At 41.7% G+C, this 21781-nt stretch overlaps 2 protein-coding genes across 2 annotated transcripts; both read right to left on the bottom strand.

The window, feature by feature from the left end:
* Positions 1-757: 757 nt before the first annotated feature.
* LOC117540675 (NUAK family SNF1-like kinase 1) lies at positions 758-15647 on the bottom strand. Its single transcript, XM_034207447.1, has 7 exons — positions 15093-15647; positions 11517-11637; positions 11036-11187; positions 9708-9773; positions 4077-4196; positions 3541-3673; positions 758-3391 (listed from the first exon to the last, which is right to left on the bottom strand). Exons 1-7 carry the CDS (start codon positions 15423-15425, stop codon positions 2241-2243), a joined length of 2076 nt encoding a protein of 691 aa, XP_034063338.1. The 5' UTR covers positions 15426-15647; the 3' UTR covers positions 758-2240.
* Positions 15648-15975: 328 nt separating this feature from the next.
* On the bottom strand, positions 15976-21324 carry LOC117540718 (kelch repeat and BTB domain-containing protein 12-like). Its single transcript, XM_034207512.1, has 10 exons — positions 21218-21324; positions 20583-20805; positions 20269-20450; positions 19009-19141; positions 18560-18793; positions 18082-18440; positions 17729-18002; positions 16922-17069; positions 16638-16835; positions 15976-16438 (listed from the first exon to the last, which is right to left on the bottom strand). The coding sequence occupies exons 2-10, from the start codon at positions 20751-20753 to the stop codon at positions 16290-16292; spliced, it is 1848 nt and encodes a 615-aa protein (XP_034063403.1). The 5' UTR covers positions 20754-20805; positions 21218-21324; the 3' UTR covers positions 15976-16289.
* Between the last annotated feature and the right edge of the window lie 457 nt (positions 21325-21781).

Genomic DNA, 21781 nt, shown 5'->3' with positions numbered 1-21781 from the left:
GGATTTTTGACTATTTATCATGTGCCTAAGAGGCGGAGGAATGTTGTCATTGGAGAAAAATGTTAATCTTAAATACGTAATATAGCATGTAAAACCTTGAGTTATGGGTTTTTACCTTCCTGTGATGATGTGTTCTCTTCATTAGACAGAGGAGAGGTCTGTAAAACATGTGTTTCTTGTCTAGAAAATCATTTTGTGAAACCCAGCAAAGCAAGCAAATATAAAAGCATGTATGCATCTTGCTCAATGCCTCACTTCAAATGTTTATATATACAGTTGTGAACAGTTGATGTATTAATGCCTTTATTGCATAATGATTTGATAAAAGGTAAACCTTACTTACTTACTCGAAAACATTTATTCTTAAACCACCAATTTATGTACTTGAGCCTTATTTGATTTCTAGGTGTTTTCTTCTTTAAATGCATTTTGTTTAAGAAGTTGAATCATAAGGAAAACAGTGAAGTAGATTGAGCTCTGTGTTTATGGAGACAAAGGAATATGGAATTTCATTAAATGGGTAGCTCTTGGTCTTTCATAAACAATGTCGTTTGATTTCTCCGTGTTGTGTCTTGCTCAGGGCCAAAAGGAGAAAATGCCATTTGGAATAAAAGGGTGATTTCTCTAAAGACAGGCACACCATTTGCGTATCCAAATATTTATCTCAACCTTTTTTGAAGTTGTTTTATGTGCACATTTAATCTTTTATCTCCTGCTACTTTTCTTTTTCTCCCACCGGAAAAACAACAGGAAAGTCTTTAGGTTCACATCATTTATTTGACCCCCAGCCATGCAAAAAATATGAAATGCTTGAACAAAATTAACAATCCTTTTAGAAAATTACAGTCTTAAAATTGCATACGTCTATACGTCTACTGCATACCCATTTATTTTAAATGTCCGCAGCAGCACTTGGGGTGTCATAGAAAAATAAATGTGATCCCTCTTGTATTCACACTGTGTCTGTTTGTGCAAAGGAGCAAAATATTACAATACTGTGTACAAATATAGTCATGAAATAGTTAACGCTTTATTTTAACTCCCCTTACTTAGGGAATATAGGGGGTGAATACACATTTAATTAATGTGTGACGACACACAAATGGTAAATGTAAACATAATCTTTTTTTATAGCATCACTGTGGGCAATTGTGGATGCTGGTGTCGAAATAGATAATAATAATCTAGTAAAACACATTTAAAAAACATGTCTCTATAGAAGCTAAAATGGTTTACAAATACTGCACATGTATTAACACTTAAAAATTCCTTCATAATAACTTTTTTCTGTGAATCAATGATAAAATATTGTAAAGGAAGGTGTTGCCATAGTGTCAGTCCAAATAGTAGAATGCATCCTAATAATAAACCACCTTTATATACAGGTTTCAAATGTAGCCAAACTTAATTCCCAAAGTGCAAGTCAATGTGCATTCCCATTCACTGCCTTTTTTATTTTAAAATTATAATTATTAGAGTCAAACCTTAAACTTTGGAAAACAATATTTTCAATCTGGCATTTATGTTTGTATATTTCTTTGTATGAAGAACATTAAAAGTTTCCACACAGATCTGTTGTTTCCGTCTAACATTATTCACTAATGCTGTTATCATTACACTTTGTTGCATTTTGCTTTTGTTGATACACCAACTTTAACAGCTCAGCTAAACATTTCAAGTGTATTTTATTACTTCTCAACATAACCTCTCAGGGTTTTATGCATAAAATGGCCATAAAAAGAAGTTGGATGGAAAATTGCTGTACATAGCTTGTTGATTAATCGTCACAGTTGACATACTGATTCACAGATGCACATACTCTCTGTTTTACTTCGCATCAGTTCAGAAAACATGCAGTGCTTTACAGATCCAGACTCAGATTTTTCAAGGCTTATCAGAAGAGAAATCTCCTGTTAAATCTATAAAGTGGATTTATTGCAGATGAGTTCAGAGTGAGTAGATTGAACCGTCCATTCGGCCACATTTACTCAGACATGTGATCCCATTTAGTTGTCACTTTGTGTCTAATCACTTTCTGCATTGCCTTGCATTCAAATTACAATTCAAATGTCATTGATAGTTCCATTCATCATTAATACAAAATTATTGTTCGTGATAAGCAACATTTCCAGGGTCTTTGCAAGATGGCAGACACTGAATGGCACAGAAAAGTGAACTGAAGAACTGGTGTTTAACCCTGTTTTCAGCACACTTGTGTCTACCTTATTCTTGGGTTTATGTTAGCAGCCTTCTCCACTAACTCTGTGTGACTCAACCCTCATCTGCTCCAGGTCCTCCTCAGAGCTGCACGCGCTTTGCTGCGTCGCACGAGAGAAAAACCTGCGACGTGATTGAGCGCTGAGGTCTAGGAGGTCAAAGGAATCGGAAGAGAAGAGGCTATCCTCGCTCACCACACTTGAGGGGCGGCTACGGCGACCCTGGGCACCCCCTGTGTCCTGGAGAAGCTGCTGGAGAGCTTCAGGGAATATCATGGATGCCGGGTGCTGGTCATCGTGAAGATCCAGACTGCGAGAGAACTTGCCGTTGCGTTTCAGAATCCCCTTCCTTCTTCTTACCGCTTCAGTGCGCATGGTGGGGCTGTCTTCTGCCGCTGGGAGCCCAGTGTGCTGGTTGTGGTAGCAGAAATCACCTGCTCCTTCTCCATCTTTAACTTCTGCTCCAGATATCCTTCTTTGTGAGGATGAGCCATAACTCGATTCCCCCCCATACAAGTTCTTCAGTATCCCCTTCTTGGGCATCTTGGTTGAGGGCTGACAGAAAGTAGAGGGAGGTGGCAGGCTGGTGGAAAGGACATCAGCATGTGTGCGGGGAAGTGAATGTGATTGAAAAGGCTGGGGAGCAGTGCTACACAGTTGGGAGAATATTTCTTTAGGAGGGCTGTGAAAGATTGAGTCAAAACTTCTGTGGGGTTTTAGAATACCTTTGGGCTTCTTTCTTTCAATGGTGGGAGTGGAGGAAATCGCAGCAGAGGAGGCAGCTGTTTCGCTAACACCATCACAAGCTCCAAGTGCAGTCTGGGGAATTGTATTCTCCTTGCGTGACTTCCTCAGGCTTGACATTCTTCTGCATAATCTTCCTCCTCCTCGATCACTCGTCAGAGGGAAGCTGAAGTAAAAGGGATGAGGTGAGAGTTGAGGTGGACAGGAAGAGTCTGAGGATAGGCTCATGTTGCTGGTAACGGCGACACGATTCTGCCAGTCGATGTAGCGTGCCAGTAGGGGGGAGGGGCATTCTTGGTGTGGGGGTGAAGGGCAGTCACACACACTCTCTTCAAAACCCCAGTTCACCCACCAGTGGTTGGCAACGTCCTCTATCGTAGCCCTCTCATCCACACGCACTGTCAACAACCAGTCGATAAGAGCGCAGGCGTCTGGAGGGAACACCGTCAACATTTATTTATAGCAGCCAAACTGACAACAACATTGTACATTAACAGGTTTCTAGTAAGAACAACACACAAAGCCATTATATCAGAGTAGAAATTTAAATATAATGTTAATGAACATTGTAAAGGGTTACCTGATGGGGGGTTGGGTCTGCTGTAGCGACCTTGGCTGATTTGGTCTGTAAGTGTGCAGTGGCTAGCCCCATTGAATGGCATGCTGCTGTACACCAGGGCATAAAGCAGCACCCCCAGCGCCCAGCAGTCCACCTAGCATATCAAAACATAATGAAGTACATGCCTTGCCACCTCAGAAAATTCAGGCTATAATTTAACACAATGAGATGGTGCATGATAAAAAGCACAATCAAAGGATCTACATTCATGTGACTAAACTGAACTATATTTGACATTTCGCATTTTTGTCGGACCCATTTAATGTGGTTCAAACTCAGCATTTGAAAGCTGCACTAAAAACTATTTGTTTATTAGAAATGGATCAATAACAATGGTTAACATGAAAAGTATGTTTTCACCGGCTGTGAGTTCCCCCAGCTCTACAGAAAGCCTTACTATCTTTCAGTTCATTGTTTGGATTTAACAGACCAGAGCTTTACTGTTTTGGTTATATTTTGTCTGAGGAAACCAGTGAGGGCCGTGTGTGTTGACCAACCTCTGGCCCCTGGTAGGGCAGTCCGTTCACTATCTCCGGGGCAGCATAAAGTGGACTTCCACAGTAGGTCTGCAGCAGAGTCCCCCTCTGGAAGTGATTGGAAAGGCCAAAGTCAGCCAGCTGCAGAGTCAGAGAGAGAGAGAGAAAACATAAAATACATCTTAAGAGTCAAGTATTATTTTGGGCGTGAGTAAATATATTACTTAATAACTTTACGTTGCAATAAGACAAATAACAAAAAAATAAACAAGTCAAGTTACAGCTGACCATTTAGGACATAACTATTATTAGATATTATAATTACTTTAACATATACAATACTTAATATTACACACTTAAAGAAGCCGCCTAGCCACTAAATTGAAACACATCGTTTTCATGAATATTGATCTATTGCTTAATAGAAGGCAGATCTTGAATGATGCCAGAAACCTTAAGAATTGTAATGCTAATACATATGAAGCCTAACCTTGAAACATTTTAAATAATACAACTCATATCTCAAAACAAGTAAGTTGTCATTCAAAAAAGTATTTAAAAAATCCAGTCAATCATATCTGTGTTTGTGTGAAATAAACAATAAACAGATGATATAACTAAATCAGCTGAAAACACATTACCTTATGACATACTGGACCAATCAGTTTACACTAAACCCTTTATAAATGCATTAGTTAATTCACCTCAACACACACATGCTTCTCATTTAATCCAGATTCCTTCTGAGTGAGTGTGCACTGCAAAACCCTTAACCAAAAACACAGTCACTAAAAACAATTCCTTTTAGAAGAGCTAAAATTAGTAAGGCTGAGCTTTTGCCAATGTAAGTGTGAGTGAGGGAAGAGGAGAGTGCCAAAAACATCAGGCTGCTTACACTCACGTAACGGAACAATCACTCACTCGAGGCCGCAAGAGCCATATGCAGACATACCGAGGCTCCTCTCTATCTGAAGAGATTAATACCATGAGCACCAAGCCACTATCAGCCCCTGTGGTGTTAAAATGCTCAGCCCGTCAGCTTTATTTCCGTGAAACAGAGACCTCACAGGTGGCGGAGTACACTGTGTATACAAGCCAGCTCACAGTTGATATTATACATACAGTGACAATAATGGGGTGTAGTATGAGCATGTGAGTTGTGTAAAGCTCTACTACCTTGTGTGTGTCTGTGTGTGTATGCATTCTGCAGTATAACTCATGTTTACATCCACCAGAGAACTTATTACAGTCCTTTGCGGGAAACATTCCTCAGTGTCCAATGATTGTGTAAGATGCATTTTCTTTACTAGACATATACATGTCTCCTGTACATATGTCTGGGAATTAAATTGATGTTGTGAGAAGCCACCGTCTCTCATACCAACACATCCTCACTCCCAGGTCGGCCTATGTTGACGTTATGTCAAGTCCCCTGTCGGCTTTTTCCAACGCAAGGGGGGGGGGCCTTAGCGTCCATTTTCAACGCAAGGGGGGGGGCCTTAGCGTCCATGTTCAGCTTTCCGGGATGTCCATATGCTTCTATAGACGCTCATGGAAGCACGGCATTCGTTTTTGTCGGCTGCCCTTAAAGGCAATGTGAGCGTCCATTCTCATTGGATAACGGAGAATTGTACACCCGGAAGTAAGTATTCCCCTTACTGTCGATTGATTTTACAGTGATATCTGCACTACTCATCGACTAAAAAACACCAGATTATCCTTGTTAATTACACAACATTGATGTTTAAATTGTGTGCAATGCTTTTGTATTTTTCCCCTTCGATTCTGAGAAACAAATATGTTTTCGGAGTAAAGGATGGCAGAAGACACTACACTACCCAGAATCCCCAGCTATCGTTTGGACTACACCATGTGCTCTGTTTGACGTCACGTGATCTTCAAATTTCTCCCTGAAGAAAAAAAAAACATGGCCGAACTTCGTTTTATTCTCGATGGAAAATGCCTATTTTAAAGTTAGTTTGGCCATTAAAATGCGTTTTGCTGTCATTTGATGCGAGAAATATGAGTTGTTATTTCAGATTATGTGTGCAGTGGATGTACATGATCTTTAGTTTGCTAGTTATTACGAAGATTACTTCAGGAAATTGCGTCCATAACGTTTTCATTGTTACCAAGGTGGTTGCTAGGGACGCTGCTATCGATATGATTTATGTTATGTTGTGTAACTGTTTAATGGTGTTATCTTTATTGCTACCCCCTTCCCCGTCAATGTATAGTGTTGGTCCACAGCGAAAACATATTAGTTTAACAAAATCCGCATCTAAAGATAGCCTACGTTATTTTCCCCTGTGCAATTCCAGTCTCACATCTCAGAGCACATCGTCATTAACAAATAACGGAAACAGACCGAAAACATTTAAAAAAAATACAATAATACTTTATTCCGAGTGTGCTTGCTTTTCTCTTTGGAAGTCATCACATAACGGCATTGTAATACACGGTTCGGCTGCATTAAATATTACATATCTGCCGTAGTTCTGTATTTATAGAGCCCTGATGAGAAGACTTCTAGACAAACATGAGGAACTGAAAACGTGACGTGGATCATAAATATATCAGCCATTAAACAACATCTTACATTTCTTTTCACACAATACGTCTCCTTGCAGTATCAACACTAATTCGGCTGACTTTTATATTTGATCCAATTGGTAGATAGGCTGTATTTACACCATAAAGGTGCACACCTGATATAAAGGGACACCTAGTGGTTAAAGCATGTTATTGAATTTCATTATTTTTATCATTAGATATTAATAGGATCCCTATAAAGTATATTAATTACTCGTTATTCTCTACTAATAGTTCATTAAAGACTGTATATAATGACTATTTTGCACATTCCTTTCAAGATTTTCTAAGGTTTATTGACATATCATATAGGCCTACACAACTATGGTGTAGTTATGCATTGAATGAAAAACTTGGGTCACAGGTTCCTCAATAGTGCATTACAAGACATCTATCAATATTTGTGCGTACCTCCAGCAATGTTAACTATGTTGAAGCACTTATTTTAACTGATATTATACATAATGTATTATACTCTTATAAGATATATGTAGATATTTAATCTCCGACCTTGTCAGGTATTGAACAATCAATAAATAAAGAACACAGAATTGTTGAATATAAAACACAGAATTTGTGTGATTATACTAAATGATTTACAAATAAACACCACTGCATATTTAACTGTTACACATGCTGATGTAACGCAAATGTTCCAACTTGAGATCAATAAATTATATCTTATCTTAAGCTGATCGATGGCTATACTGCCATATTTGCAAAATGTGCCTCTGAACCTTAACAAGTGCATGTTTCAGGCTTATCAATTAATGTAATGTTATCAATTAACAACAGGGGTCACAAACATAAGACCAGCTGTTAAATAAAGCTCTTCTGACCTTAGCTGGCATGTGTGTATATATATATATATATTAATGCTGCCCATTATGGGCACAAGCAATTTTCACCCATTTATTAATTATATGTTTTAAATGTGAGTGTTTCCTATCCCCTAAACCTCCAGGGATGTACACAGTTTAATACTGGCAACTTCTTATTATGGGAAATACGAAAACGTCTTTTAAAACTACAACTCCCAGTAGAGACGTGCCATAGATACAGAACATGTTGCGAAACAGAATAGCCAGCATTTGTAGTTCTGGGGACAGGGTGGGGGAGGGGGGACGCGGTGGACCCGTTCAAATCCAGTTTTGGACAGTCTGCGTGGTTCCATCCCATTTCAAGTGCTGTTCGAGGCTCGGCGTAACCCTCGGAGCACACTCTCCAATCACAGAGCTTGAGGACTATCACGGGGTTTGTCAAACAGAGCACATGGTGTAGTCCAAACGATAGCTGGGGATTCTGGGTAGTGTAGTGTCTTCTGCCATCCTTTACTCCGAAAAAACATTTGTTTCTCCGAATCGAAGGGGAAAAATACAAAAGCATTGCACACAATTTAAACCAATCAATGTTGTGTAATTAACAAGGATAATCTGGTGTTTTTTAGTCGATGAGTAGTGCAGATATCACTGTAAAATCAATCGACAGTAAGGGGAATACTTACTTCCGGGTGTACAATTCTCCGTTATCCAATGAGAATGGACGCTCACATTGCCTTTAAGGGCAGTCGACACAAACGAACGCCGTGCTTCCATGAGCGTCCATAGAAGCATATGGACATCCCGGAAAGCTGAAAATGGACGCTAAGGGCCCCCCCCCTTGCGTTGAAAATGGACGCTAAGGCCCCCCCCCTTGCGTTGGAAAAAGCCGACAGGGGACTTGACATAACGTCAACATAGGCCGACTTGGGAGTGAGGATGTGTTGCTCATACACATGCTGGACTGAAACAGGTCGCTGGTCATTTTCTACGGTGCTTTGGATCTACCATTGAATGCAGACTTCTGCTACTAAGAAGTGTATAGTTCAATTTAACCACTTAAGGGCAATCTATTATTAGTATAGAGCAACATTTTCCCTGTCACGTCTGACGATGCATCGCACAGAGGCTGTGTTATTTCCTGCAACGGATGCTGTGAGAGGCCGATGTGGTGAACATGAGGTTTGTGACGAACGAAGAGCCGCTGAGAGGTCTGCACATAGTGTTTTCTTTTGATGGACAGACAGAGCATACTTATATTAAAACCCTTCGATTGGCTCGATTGCCACTGGATTCCCAGCATTCCCCTTTGGCCGTGCTCAGCTCCCATATAAGGAGAGGGATACCCAAATAAGGCAACAAATTACCCCTGTGTTCTTTTATAAGACCTGGCAGTATGTTTGTGCTGGTTCAGTGTGCATACCTTAACAACACATACAAATGACTGTGGGTTGAGAGGGCTCCAATACTATATGCTCTGAAAGTGCACTGTGTTGCATTTTAGTTAAAGCTTCCTTCCAGGATGCTAAAAACAGCAGCAGTGGAAAGCTTCCTGATATAGATGCCAGTGTCTTATGAAGATGTGCCTTTGTGCTTCAAAACAAAAGCAACTGTGGCTATTTGGATGGTCTATTATTATAACACAAGACACACATTCATCATGTTGTTGGAAAGTGTGGAAAGGCTCAGTGTGTATGTTCTGTCAAATTCAGTATGCCGTACCTCACCTCCTCTTAGACAGTTTATTAGCATACGCACAACTGCAACTAGGATAACAAGAGGTGCAGCGAGAGGAGATTGCATAACTCCACTCAGAAAAAGTTATTTCAGTCAGTCTTCATTTTCTGTTAAAGCTGCTCAGTAATGGAACTCAATCCCATCTACAATCAGAGACCAGACTACATTCAGTTTATTTAAATCCAAACTCAAAACATGGTTAGTGAGGAATCAGCTCTGCCAACACTGACACAATCTTCTGCTCCTTAAAACCCACTGCCTGTGTTTTAACATGTTCTTTTGTTTTATTTGTTTTGTTTTATTGTTCTGTCTTTTAAAACATTTGTATTTAAGTATTCCAGTAATTTATGTTGCATGTTTTAAATTGATTGTATTTACTTGTTTAAAATGAAATGTGTGATGAAAAATAGCCTCTTGACTAACACTGGCACATTTACAGCAATGTTAATTAATGTGCACTGTCCCTGTTAAATAAATGAATAAATACAAAAATAAAAATTCTTACCTTTACGTTCAAATCTTGATCCAAAAGGATGTTCTCCAGCTTGAGGTCTCGATGCACAACGCCGTTCTGAAGAGAGCAGGAACATAATGAGAGCCTGCACTGTCCCCCGTTTAATCTCAGATGTTTTCTCATTGCATGCAGACATTAAGACTGAAGCATCTAAAGTGTATAACATAAAGCCAGCATGTGCTGAAAGGGTCCTTTTATAACCATTAACATTCCACTCAGGCCTTGTGTTGCAGGGTTGTGTGTCTTCAGAAAAGCTCACAACAGCCATGAGGAATTCTTTTGTTTGAGTTAATTCATCTGATGAGATGCGCTTTGATCCCATGATGGCATTAAGCACCTGCCAGCCAACATGATGCCACAGTATATGCAGTTGTGGCGTATGGAGAGAGACCACACTAGAGGATTGATGGGAGGAAAACCTTTATTCCCTGACATTGAATAGGTGTTAAATCATATAAAGAGACAATGCTGTTATGGATACTGAACTGTGGCCACCCAGGAAGCAGGGAAAATGTAAACGTTGCTTATGTGCCAGGAAAGCCTACTTTCTTTTGTTAATGACAACCTCTTCAGAGAATTAAAGGAAATGACCCTTGGCATTAGACAATGGTTTGTCCACACTACGTACATCATAAAAAACATGTGTGTGTATTCAAGGCAGAGGAAGAAAAGTAGAAGAAATACATATATGTGGTTAACCAGGTTATTATTCTTGCTATTTTTAAATGACTATGAACCAATTTAGAATAACAAAAACAATACTGAAGTATTTTCATTCAAGCCTCATGTGCCTCCATGTGCCCTGCATACCTCAGAGGCACCTTTAATAATTCATTCGTGGTGGAGCACTCATGTCTATTTTGGGACAATGTTTGAGTGCATGAGGAGCTAGATATCCAGCTGCCTGTCTGCTACAAAGCCACAGGAGCTGAGTGATAATCTCTGAGTTTAATGTGGGACTCATGAAGAAGCCAAACTTCCAAAATAAGATGATATGAAAACACTTTTCTTTTTTTTAACTCAAATCAGCTCACTGCGAGACACATATCCTCACATTGACTGCACGCACTAAAAAAATAAAAATGTGTTCCTTTTCCAGGGCTTACATTATTTTGGAGGGAGAACAGTCAATGCGCTCTTTACTCGGCGATCTGAAAACGCAAGTCAAGTTTGTATGCAGTATTTAAGATAAGATAAGATTTTGTGGATTTAGCTGTTCTGTGTTTGCTTGCAACATGCAATTCAGCACATGCCCACATGTGGTTCCCAAATGTATACTGAATTCCAGAGGTGTATTTGCAAAAAGTGAGTGTGCAAACCTTGTGGCAGTAGTGGACAGCAGATGTGATTTGTCTGAAGATGCCTCTGGCTTCTGTTTCAGGCAGTCTCCTTCTCTCCTGAATGTAATCGTACAGCTCTCCCCTGCTGGCGAACTCCATCACTATCACAATCTTATCCCGGCTCTCAAACACTGCGCAGGACACATGAAACATTGACAGGTCAGAGTTATGCAGACGTGTTGACATGAACATCAGGGAATGCCTCAAACCATCACTATACTAAAAGAAAATGTGTTGTTTCTGCATTTGTTTTCATCTAAATATGAACCAGAATTAAACAGGACAATGTGTTACACCTCCTCTGTGTTTGTGTTGTGTTTGCAGACTAATGCAAACCAAAGAAGAAGCTTTCACAATGCGAGATATATGTTTATTAGTTTTTAATTCTCTGGTCATTTTTAGCACCTGCCCCATTAGGTTTGGATGTGAGTGTACAGTCCTTTTGTGTTTGTAGAATTACCCTCATGGAAGCGTATAATGTTGGCGTGCCTGAGCGAGGAGGTGATCTCAATCTCTCTCTGGATGTGAATTCTGTCCAGATCATCTGTGATACGCTCCTTGCGTATTGACTTAATCGCCACCTGAGAAAAGAGATACACTGTCTGAGAGTCTGTGCATGTATTTCAAATTATTGTATTCAAAACACATTTATCTGGATTGGTGCAGGTTGACAACAGAGCACTAGAACAATCTTCCACAGCAGGAAAACAGCTGTTAGGGGATTGCTAATACTTTATACAACCATTTGTTGGTGTATTATTTTCAAAAGCTCTTGTTCCATCCAATATAGATTCCTCGTCAATTTCTTTTTTTTCCACGACCCGGTTAACTCATTTCACCCCTAACCTCCTCACAACAATTTGAATTATTCAAACTGTGAACAAACACTGATAGATGGACAGTTCATGTATAACTTGCACATGCATGGAAACAAAGACATGTTATATACTCACACACAGAATACTCAAATATGTGGGTATTAGAGGTGATTATGTGGGTTTTAAGGGCTTGATGTGTAAGAGCAGGTCTCCTGTGATCTGAGCATGCTCAGAGGCAGAAGGTTGACAGCTGCCTTGTTCACACTGTTTCCTTAATCCTGGGCACTCATTGTACCCCAATGTAACCCCAACCCCAACCACTGAACACAACATAACACACACAATCTGGATAGAGTATAAAATGGCACCAAACAAGGACAGAACAGAGGCAGTAAAGTAAACAGGATCAGGTTCTCCTATTTGAAAATACTATAAGCTTGAAAAACATACAACAGAAAGAGTGAGAGTTTTGATATAATGTGAAGATGAGACTGCAGGATTAATTTGTGAGGTTGAAATCCTATCAAAAGCCCTCATTAAACCCCTGTACTATTCTGTCAACCCTTACAATGTCCCAATAGGAGAGCAGGTCTCCACCCGGGGTCGCAACATTCTCAGCTGCCGAAAAAACATCTACAAGACATTGGAAGACACAATTCACATGCTCCATCAACCACACTGGTTATGCAACACAGCACAAACTCACTCCAGGGAACACTCGGGACTGACCCGACCTTCTCTAACTGATGTCACGCGATCCAACAAGAATATTTTAATGCATTGGAATCTTTTCTTTAAACAAGTGCTAAAATATTAGGATTTTCTTTACACTTTGGACTGAAAATAGGAGACGTGAATGGAATGGATAAAGTATTTCAAAGTATGTTCCCTAATGGCAAAAAGCAAGTATTTTAATGTCTGTTTAAGCATTGACTTACCCCCCAGACTGGGAATTAAGGCCTGATCAGCAGAGCACAGAGAAGAGAGGCATGGGCATTGTTCAGACCTCAGGGAGCTAAGATCATTCTTAAAGGGGCACGTGTGCGCAGAGGAAGTGTGGGTATGTGAGTATATGATCTCACCATTGTTCATGCAAATGTGCTGTGTACGCGTCATGTCTAAGTATGACCTACAAAGTATCTAACTCACAATACCTCATTGTTCATCCAAATAATGTGCTGCACGTGTGATATCAGCTGAAAATGCCAAACTGTAATAGGATGCATGTTTGGAAGCCATGTGTGTGAGTCATGAAAATGTTCTCGGATAAGGTTTTGCACTATTTGATAATGTTTGAACAAGAGGAGCACACTGTAGATGTTGTAATGAGAGATGCATGATGTTCTGCACAGCCATATAAGACTTAATATAAACAATACATTTCCTTTAATATGGTTATTAATATGATCTAATACATACTTTTCACAAGTTGCAAATATCTGCTTAAGCATCTTATAAGCATCATTCAGTTTTATACTAAACGTTTTTTATTCTAGCTAATGTCAATGTAAGGGACATACAGTGCACTACATATCCAAGAAAGTATTTATCATCCTTTCCTTCCTCTTCATTTCACCATTAGTCCCCCTCCTGCAGCAAAAACAACTCAGACATGCAGGGACAATCTCAGGCCAGCTCTTTACCTCCAACCCCCTCCTTCTTCTCCTCCTCCTCCTCCTCCTACTCCTTCTCAGTCTTGCTCTCTAACTGTCCTCCTCTGCTTCCTCAAACTACGGCCCCCTGGTCTTGTTTCTAAAAATAAGGTCCGTTTTGTTTCAAAGAATCTTTGGTATGTGCTGGCTACTGGCTCAAAGGATTCAGCATTTTCCCCTTGTCCTACCAACACACACACACACACACACACACACACACACACACACACACACACACACACACACACACACACACACACACACACACACACACACACACACCACACACACACACACACACACACACACACACACACACACACACACACACACACACACACACCACACACACACACACCACACACACACACACACACACACACACACACACACACACACACACACACACACACACACAGCACACACACACACACACACACACACACACACACACACACACACACACACACACAACACACACACACCTTTTTTTCTCCCTCTCTCAATATATTCATCTATCAGTCTCCCTCCAGTTCATTCTTTCTCATAGATGTAGGCCTCTCAGTTACACTGAATGCCGCCCAAATAATTATCCCACTTTTATAATCTGATTGCAAAAAAAATGATCACTATTACAGTGTGTTTGTTTACTTAAGAAACAGAAGGGGAATGTGAGACTGACATCTCTCTCTTTGTGTTTGGTCAGGCTGACTGTAGACAATAACACACAGTTACTCAAAGTAATCGGGCACCTCATTCTATTTTTAACCTATTCTGAATGTGAGGTTAAACAGAAATATATTATATTTTAATGTCTGCCTCAGAATGAGTGTGAGTTCTTTAAACATGTGTCGGACTCCTAGGAGACCTTCAGTCTTGTAGTAACATTATCCCCTTGTTCAAGTGCTGAGTGAGTCAGACCACAGGCATCTTAGCCTGGCAGCACAGGAAGCAAGAACTGTGTTCACCGGGAGACAGACACACACACACACACACACACACACACACACACACACACACACACACACACACACACACACACACACACACACACACACACACACACACACACACACACACACACACACACACACACACACACACACACACACACACACACACACACACACACACACACACACACACACACACACACACACACACACACACACACACACACACACACACACACACACACACACACACACACACACACACACACACACACACACACACACACACACACACACACACACACACACACACACACACACACACACACACACACACACACACACACACACACACACACACACACACACACACACACACACACACACACACAGCTGAGTACCTCCCAGGAAGACAAAAGCATGAGCAACATACCACATCATCTCAATAAGCTTGTAGTTTCTCTTGGCATGAAACAGATGTAGGCCTAGGCTTTGACCAATCACATTCATAATCATAATTATCATAAATGATACTTCATACTGCATGTATACTATTTAAGATTATAAAATAAACCTCCTTCACATAGCTGTGCCTAAAGTAATGTAAACTCACCGTTTTCAGGCTTGCTCTCTCCACTGCCTTCTTCACTTTGCCGTAGGTGCCCTTCCCCAGAGTCTCCATCACCTCGTAGCGGTGTTTCAAGTTGTGTTTGTGCTGGTGTTTCTTTACTTCAGTCGGCTCTGTGACATTTGGAGCCGGGCTCGCCGCACCCACCATGTCTGGGTCTCTCTGCCTCTTGTCCGCGCTGCAGGCACGGTGGCTTCCCAGCGCCGCGGACTTCTCACCCGCACGGATGCCGCTGCATGTCACGTCCCGCGGGCAACCGAGCTCGGAGCAGTCGCTGGTGTTCATTGCGCCTCTGCTGTCAGCCTCACTCCTGCCCATCCTCTCTGCGCACCGTGCGCACCTGTCCGGAGGAGCAGCCCTCACTGGAACTGTATCCGAGCACTTGGAGCACAAAACGAAAGCAGCTCTAGTGACCAAGCAGTTGTTGATAAAGAGCGTTAACAGATCCACAAACTAGTCTATTGGCTTTAAAATGAGCATATGAAACCCATCCGATCCATTGGTCAGCAGCTGTGTTTTCCTCTTCAACCCTCCCCTCAGAAACACAGCAACAGGAGCGATGGGTGGAGCCTGCTCGTTCCTAAAGTAGCTCTCATATCAACATCCTGGCGCGTCACACTCCTTTGGGATCATTTTGGGTCTTCCGAGGGCTCATCGGCAGCAGGAGGGATGAAGGCATGTATGGAATGTATTGCGGGTCAGAAACTCACCCTAAATCCACCACTTCAGTCAGACATGTTTGTTAATGTTTTGCCATGTGGTGACCTGAGAAAAATAAATTCCTGAATAAACGTTGAAGAAACTTGGGATGAAGCAGATACTTTTAATATGGAGAGAAAGAGTAACTGTGTTTAGTAAAACGTCAGGATTTCATTTATTTGTTTTATTTAACTCAACTCAACATTATGACTATAGCCCCTAGCTATATCACATTTAAACGTGTAAAGCTGAAAAGATAGCTGACTGCTTAACTGGTATTGTTTTTTCTACTCAATAAACAACCTTATACACCCATGCAAAAGGTTATTATAGGGCTGCAACAAAAAACACCACCACTATTGTCTGCGGTTAGGAATTCCCAGCCAGGTTTCAATACAGCTGAATGAGGCTAAGAGGACAGAAGCTTCATTTCCCATACATCCTTGCTCCAAGCTTTGTTGCTCAGAGTCAGGAGGAGATGAATTATGGTGTGAAGAGGTCTCGAGGATTGAGGTTAGCCACCAGACAGACGTCATAGCTGTCATGCAAGGCTGCTCGTCTTTCCACTACAGTCCACACATTGTCTGCAGGGTCCATTTTTAAAATCTCCTTGGTGATGATCTCATGACGGCCTGCAGTAGTTAGAGAAAGTATGTAAATGACAGCTGACCAAAATCTAATTTATTCTAATCTAATCAGTTGGCTGGCATTCCCAGACCCAAAGTGTTCCTATAGTTTGTGTGCAAAGGCCATTTCATGAAGTTTACGTCTCTAAGAGATCATGCAAAAGAACCTGCATGAAAAAATATTGTCAGGCATTCACTTACTCACCAGCACCCTTGTAGTATCCACAGAGGTAAAGCTTGCCATGCACTGCTCCTACATTGGAGGCGTTAGTTTGAAGGCTGAGTAAAGACGTGGGCAGGGTTGGTCCTGCCCTCCAGGTGTCTGTGTCTGGGTTATAGATCTCTACAGAGCTAAGACAGTGTCGTAACTGTCCACAGTCTTCTCCATCACATCCTATACCACCTGAAAATCACACAAACACATCACCTGGCTACAATATCATAGAGAAGAAATACTTAGAAATTAACTTGCAGTCTTTCTTGTCTGACCTAGTATGTACATTTCTCCGTTGAGGACAGCCGTCCCGCAGCGGTACCTGGAGTACTTCATCCTGGCACATTCAGTCCACCTGTCTTTGCCGGGGTCAAACCGAAAGACACGGTTACTCAGCTTGTCAGGTTCATCATCTGGCTGGTGCTGATGGAGGAGACAAGAGTTGGACAGAGGGAGGAAGAACACATTGAGGTGAGAAATGAGAACCAGAGGAAACAGTGAAGGACAGAGAAGGTGAATGTTACACCTATTATTTCGTCATCTGACTGATAGACGATAAAAAGAGAGGGTATGCCAACAAACTCCAGTAGTGGCAGTAGTGGTCTGTGAACATGGCCTGGGCTGATGTAAGGTTCTCAGCCTGAATTATTATCCCAGTCCTGCCCAGCTAGAGGACAACAGAGTCTTTCAAATGTAAACCTGTAAACTAAATTTGATTTCCCCCTTAACAAGTGTTTCTCTAAAACATTAAATACGTAGCACTAAGCGTACATCAACCAAAGTTAAAGTTCACTAAAAACAGCAATGGCTAATATTTAAGAAGTTCAACACCTAAAAGGTCAGTCAATCTACTTAAGGTTTGTGCTGATTGTGGATCGATCACATTTGATTGACAGGGCTGTCAGTGTCAACATAAAATAATTGTTATGGGCCTTTGAAAAATGTAGCCCTATCGGTGGGGAAAGTCTGTTTTTGGTTGTCATCAGGCTAGCCTGAACCTGATAATAGACCAGTGTACTCTTGCTCAAGGTTACATCATTGCACCCATCTACAGCTGACGTTTTTTGAACATTTCTGTGTACCTGTGGTGTCCAGCCCCCCAGCACATAGAGACACTCCTTCAGACTGACGGTGCAGTGGCAGGCCAAGGGAAGAGGCAGAGGGGAAAAGCTGATCCAGCTGCCTCCTCTCTTCAGCGACCATCTAGAAACATTGTCTGTGATTATGTAGTGATTATGAACTTTCATCTGACCTCCCATCATATACAGGGCATCACCTAGAAGCCCTAAAGCATACATGTCCCTGTGTGCTGTGGAGCACAGCTTCATCCAGCTGTTCTTCTCTGATTGATCGTACCTGGCAAATAAAAAGGCATTTTAGATCTGGAAAGCAGTGGCCTTAAAAATGATTTGTATTCTTATGTGAACACACACACCTGTAGATATCTACCCTCTTGCTTCTGTGTTGGTCTTCTCCCTCTATAGCTACCACTATGTTGTTGTCTCGTGTCACTGCCCCAGCTGTGATCTGCCCCATACCCCCACAGACCCTCAGTGGAGAGGGGATAAAGTACGTTTTTCTGCCATGCGGGTCAAAGCAAAAACTGAGGTCAGCAAGTCCTCCACGGCGGGCAGGCACTCCCTCCTTATCCACCCCACCCAAGCAGAGCAGCAGGTCGGTGGTCTCCATGCCGTAACGAAGGGCTGGCCGAGGTGCAGCGGACGCCTCACAGAGACCTGGGGTCTGGAGAGCAGCGTCAATCATCCCAAAGCACTCAGCATCCCTCAGCAACTCCTGGAACATTGTATATACAGGCATGGTAGTCTGACAATCTACTAATCTTCTGATAAATGTTGATAAGGAATCTTGACTTGTATTGCTGTCTCTCCCCTTCCCTCCCTTTCTTCTCTCACCGGGTTTCGTCTCCTAGTTTTACGGAGGAATTGAGGGTCAACAAGTTCTAGCCGGACACGCCTGATTAACTCCACAGCCTGGGCTTCACTCTGCAAGTCTCCTCTTCGCCTCTCCACCCAACGCAGCACCAGCTCCAGCACAACCTCCTCCTGCGATATGTTGAGGTCATCTGAGCCCAGCAGGTCCCCAAGACTTTGAGCATCCAGCTCCAGCACTTCTTCCTCTTCACAAACCTGAGGCAAGAGGATAATGAAGGGGGAGTTATCAATGGCAAATACTGAATAAAGAAGAACAATGTTGATACAGTTAAGCAGGTGGTTCCACAAGGCCTGAATAGACATTGCACATACATCTACATTTGACCACATCATTTCTTACCCCAAGTAACAGTTTTGACATTTTCTCTAATTGAGAGAATATTTGTATGAACTAATAATGAATGCCTTACCTGTGCAAAGTGTTGGCAGAGGTATCTTAAGGCGCAGTTGGCCAGACCGGCGGCCCCCAGGTCTCTGGCCCAGTGGTACAGGCCAATACAGTTGGAAGGGTCCATGCAGGCCTCCATGTGGTTCTGACACAACCTGCAGCGATAACAAGGTGGCTATGGGAACTAAAATACTTCTCAAACTTACTTTCTATCCTGCCATATACCACATATAGAAAGGTATCTGGATGCTCCTGATGTTCCATATACACACACTGGGCTAATTGATATGCGTTTATTTGAATATAGACCTATTTCCTAGTGATGTTACGTATTGCGCCGAGGCTTCGGAGCGTGTGTCGAGTAATCCCCGAAGCTTTTTGTGAAGCATGTATCGAGGCTTGTATCGTTTTGGGCCAGTGACGTCATCGATGACAAACGAAGCCTCGCTGCCTGTCGATACCACGTGACTGCTTCAGGAAGCGATTCAGATCGGTTGAACCGTTGAACCACAACGCTCATAATACCCATGGATGTATAATAAGAACCATATTACCCCTCCTGTACCCGGGCCCGGTGACACGATGGAATCAAGAGAGCTCAGACCCTCACCTATATAGAGGTCGGAACATGTCATAAGTATAAATAGATACAAGCATAAATAAATGTAGGAAAAAAAACATGAATGAATAAATACAGGAATAAATATGTTACAGTATTTTCAGGGAGATTCAGCGTGTGTGCTGTGGCTCAGCTGGAAAGCAGTTGACTCACGATCGCAGGGTCTCTGGTTCAACGACTCGTCAATACGTCTTTTTTGTTGTTTATAAAAGCTACAGCTAAATGAGATAATGTAGTTAATAAATGTATTCTTTGATATGGTTTAGCCTTTCTCAGGCTACAACATGGTTACGTTTATGAATATTATTAAGGAATACAAATCCCTATTTGTAATGTTTACCAGCCTCCTTAGGCTTTTCAATCACAATCATTCAACTGGAATAAAAACAATATTGTTAACATGAAAATATGATTTAATGTTCGTTGTTTAGATGTATTCTAAGGCTTTACTCATTGGGAACTCGGTATGAGATAGAGCACACTGTTGAGATGTCCAATCTGCCTGTTTTACACACTTTGACCAACAGGGGGTTTGTGTTCAAATGAAGCCCATGATGAAGCCTCATGAGATGAACCCTTTTGCGAACCAATTGGCTGGAAAGCTTCAAAGCTTCATAAGGCTTCATCTCGCCATCACTACTATTTCCAGTTCTCCTCTCCCACCTGAAGGCTCCATCCACATGGAGCAGGAAGGCAGCTGCAGCCACTCCCTGGATGTTGTCGTCCGAAAGGCGGAGTTCAGCTCGGTACATGTAGTCCAGTAGCAGCTCCAGGCTCTGGGCAGGAGTGTCTCTAAGAAATACCTCTCCTCCCCGGGTCTCCTTCAGACCACATGTAAACATGGCCTGGACACAGTGATTAACAATTAATGTCTCATAGCATCCTCAACAGATTTACTCGTATCAGTTCTGCAAAACAAATCAGATTTTTCCTTTATCAGCACATTCACTCTCAGTAACTGTAGACAGCAACTTCACCTGGAAGTAAGGGCTGAATGCAGACAGCACCACCTTGTGGCAAGTAAAGGGAATCCCCTCTGCCAGCAGGACCACATCAGTTAGCTCCTCGGCTGCCCTCATCCTCTCAAGCTGCCTGAGCAGAAGTGATCCATGCTCTGCCTGAGCAGAGGCCAGGCCTGGATCACCCATGGACTCTTGCTTTGGATGTCTGTCCCACTTTTGTCAGCAGAGTGAGGAGGACCTTGTGGTAAAGTAGTGCCAAACACAAATAAAAAAAAGAGGAACTGAAAATAGGTAGTTTGTTTCGTAAACTCTAAATCTTTCAGAGTAAAGGTACAGTAGTTTTTATTAAAAATATATATCTAGGGATAAGTTAAATGAGAAGATAAATGGAGCAGAAAATAAGAACAAAGTTCTAAATGCATTTTTATTTAAGGCATTTCTTCTCCATGTTGACTAGTATCTTTAACTGGTTCTGCCCTTCAGCAGCAGCCCAACAACTGACACACAAATGGAGGCCATAGTGACACTGTCAGTGTGTGCTAAACATTCATGTTACCTAACTCCAGGCACACATGCACAGCAGTTCAAAGTGTGAGCACTAGCATGGTAGCATGACTTTAGCAAAGCACATGCAGAAAACAGCTTCATACCAGAGGTGACCAGAGGCTTTCCAGAGCAAACATTCATATGTTTCTGTTTTGATCTGACACCAGAATTTTTCAAAGATGGTTGTATTTCTACTTGCAGGCAGTTCCGATTCAAAGTCTGTGATAGCTGTTGCCTGTGAGTGAGGGTATAGCATGCTCACTGCTCAACAAGTTTAAAATAGAGCAGCAGGGTGCTGTTCAGGTTTCTACCAGTGGCAAGGCAAGAAGTATACAAGTCTGCTTTAATATAGAAAGTAATAGAATAAGAAGCATTACATTTACAGGTTGTTTACGTGTTGAAAGGAACAAGTATTCACTTTCAGAAAATAACAATACTATTTGTCACTTCAAAGTTACTAAACCCACCAAGTAGCCTACCACTTAAGATTGCAGCATGTAATCAACAATACACCACCTGAATCAATTATACTTATCCTGGTAATCATCCTACTTTCAAACACACCTTAAATCACAGTACACTTGAAAGCAGATTGTATGGTATTACTGTTGTTTGCTGCTGATTTGAACTAAGCAGCTTCATGCACCTTTGGTAAATAGGAAGTAGGC

Source organism: Gymnodraco acuticeps, unplaced genomic scaffold (genome assembly GCF_902827175.1).
Source record: "Gymnodraco acuticeps unplaced genomic scaffold, fGymAcu1.1, whole genome shotgun sequence".
Taxonomy (NCBI): Eukaryota; Metazoa; Chordata; class Actinopteri; order Perciformes; family Bathydraconidae; genus Gymnodraco; species Gymnodraco acuticeps.
Note: the sequence above shows the minus strand (reverse complement) of the source record. Positions and strands in the feature narration are given on the sequence as shown.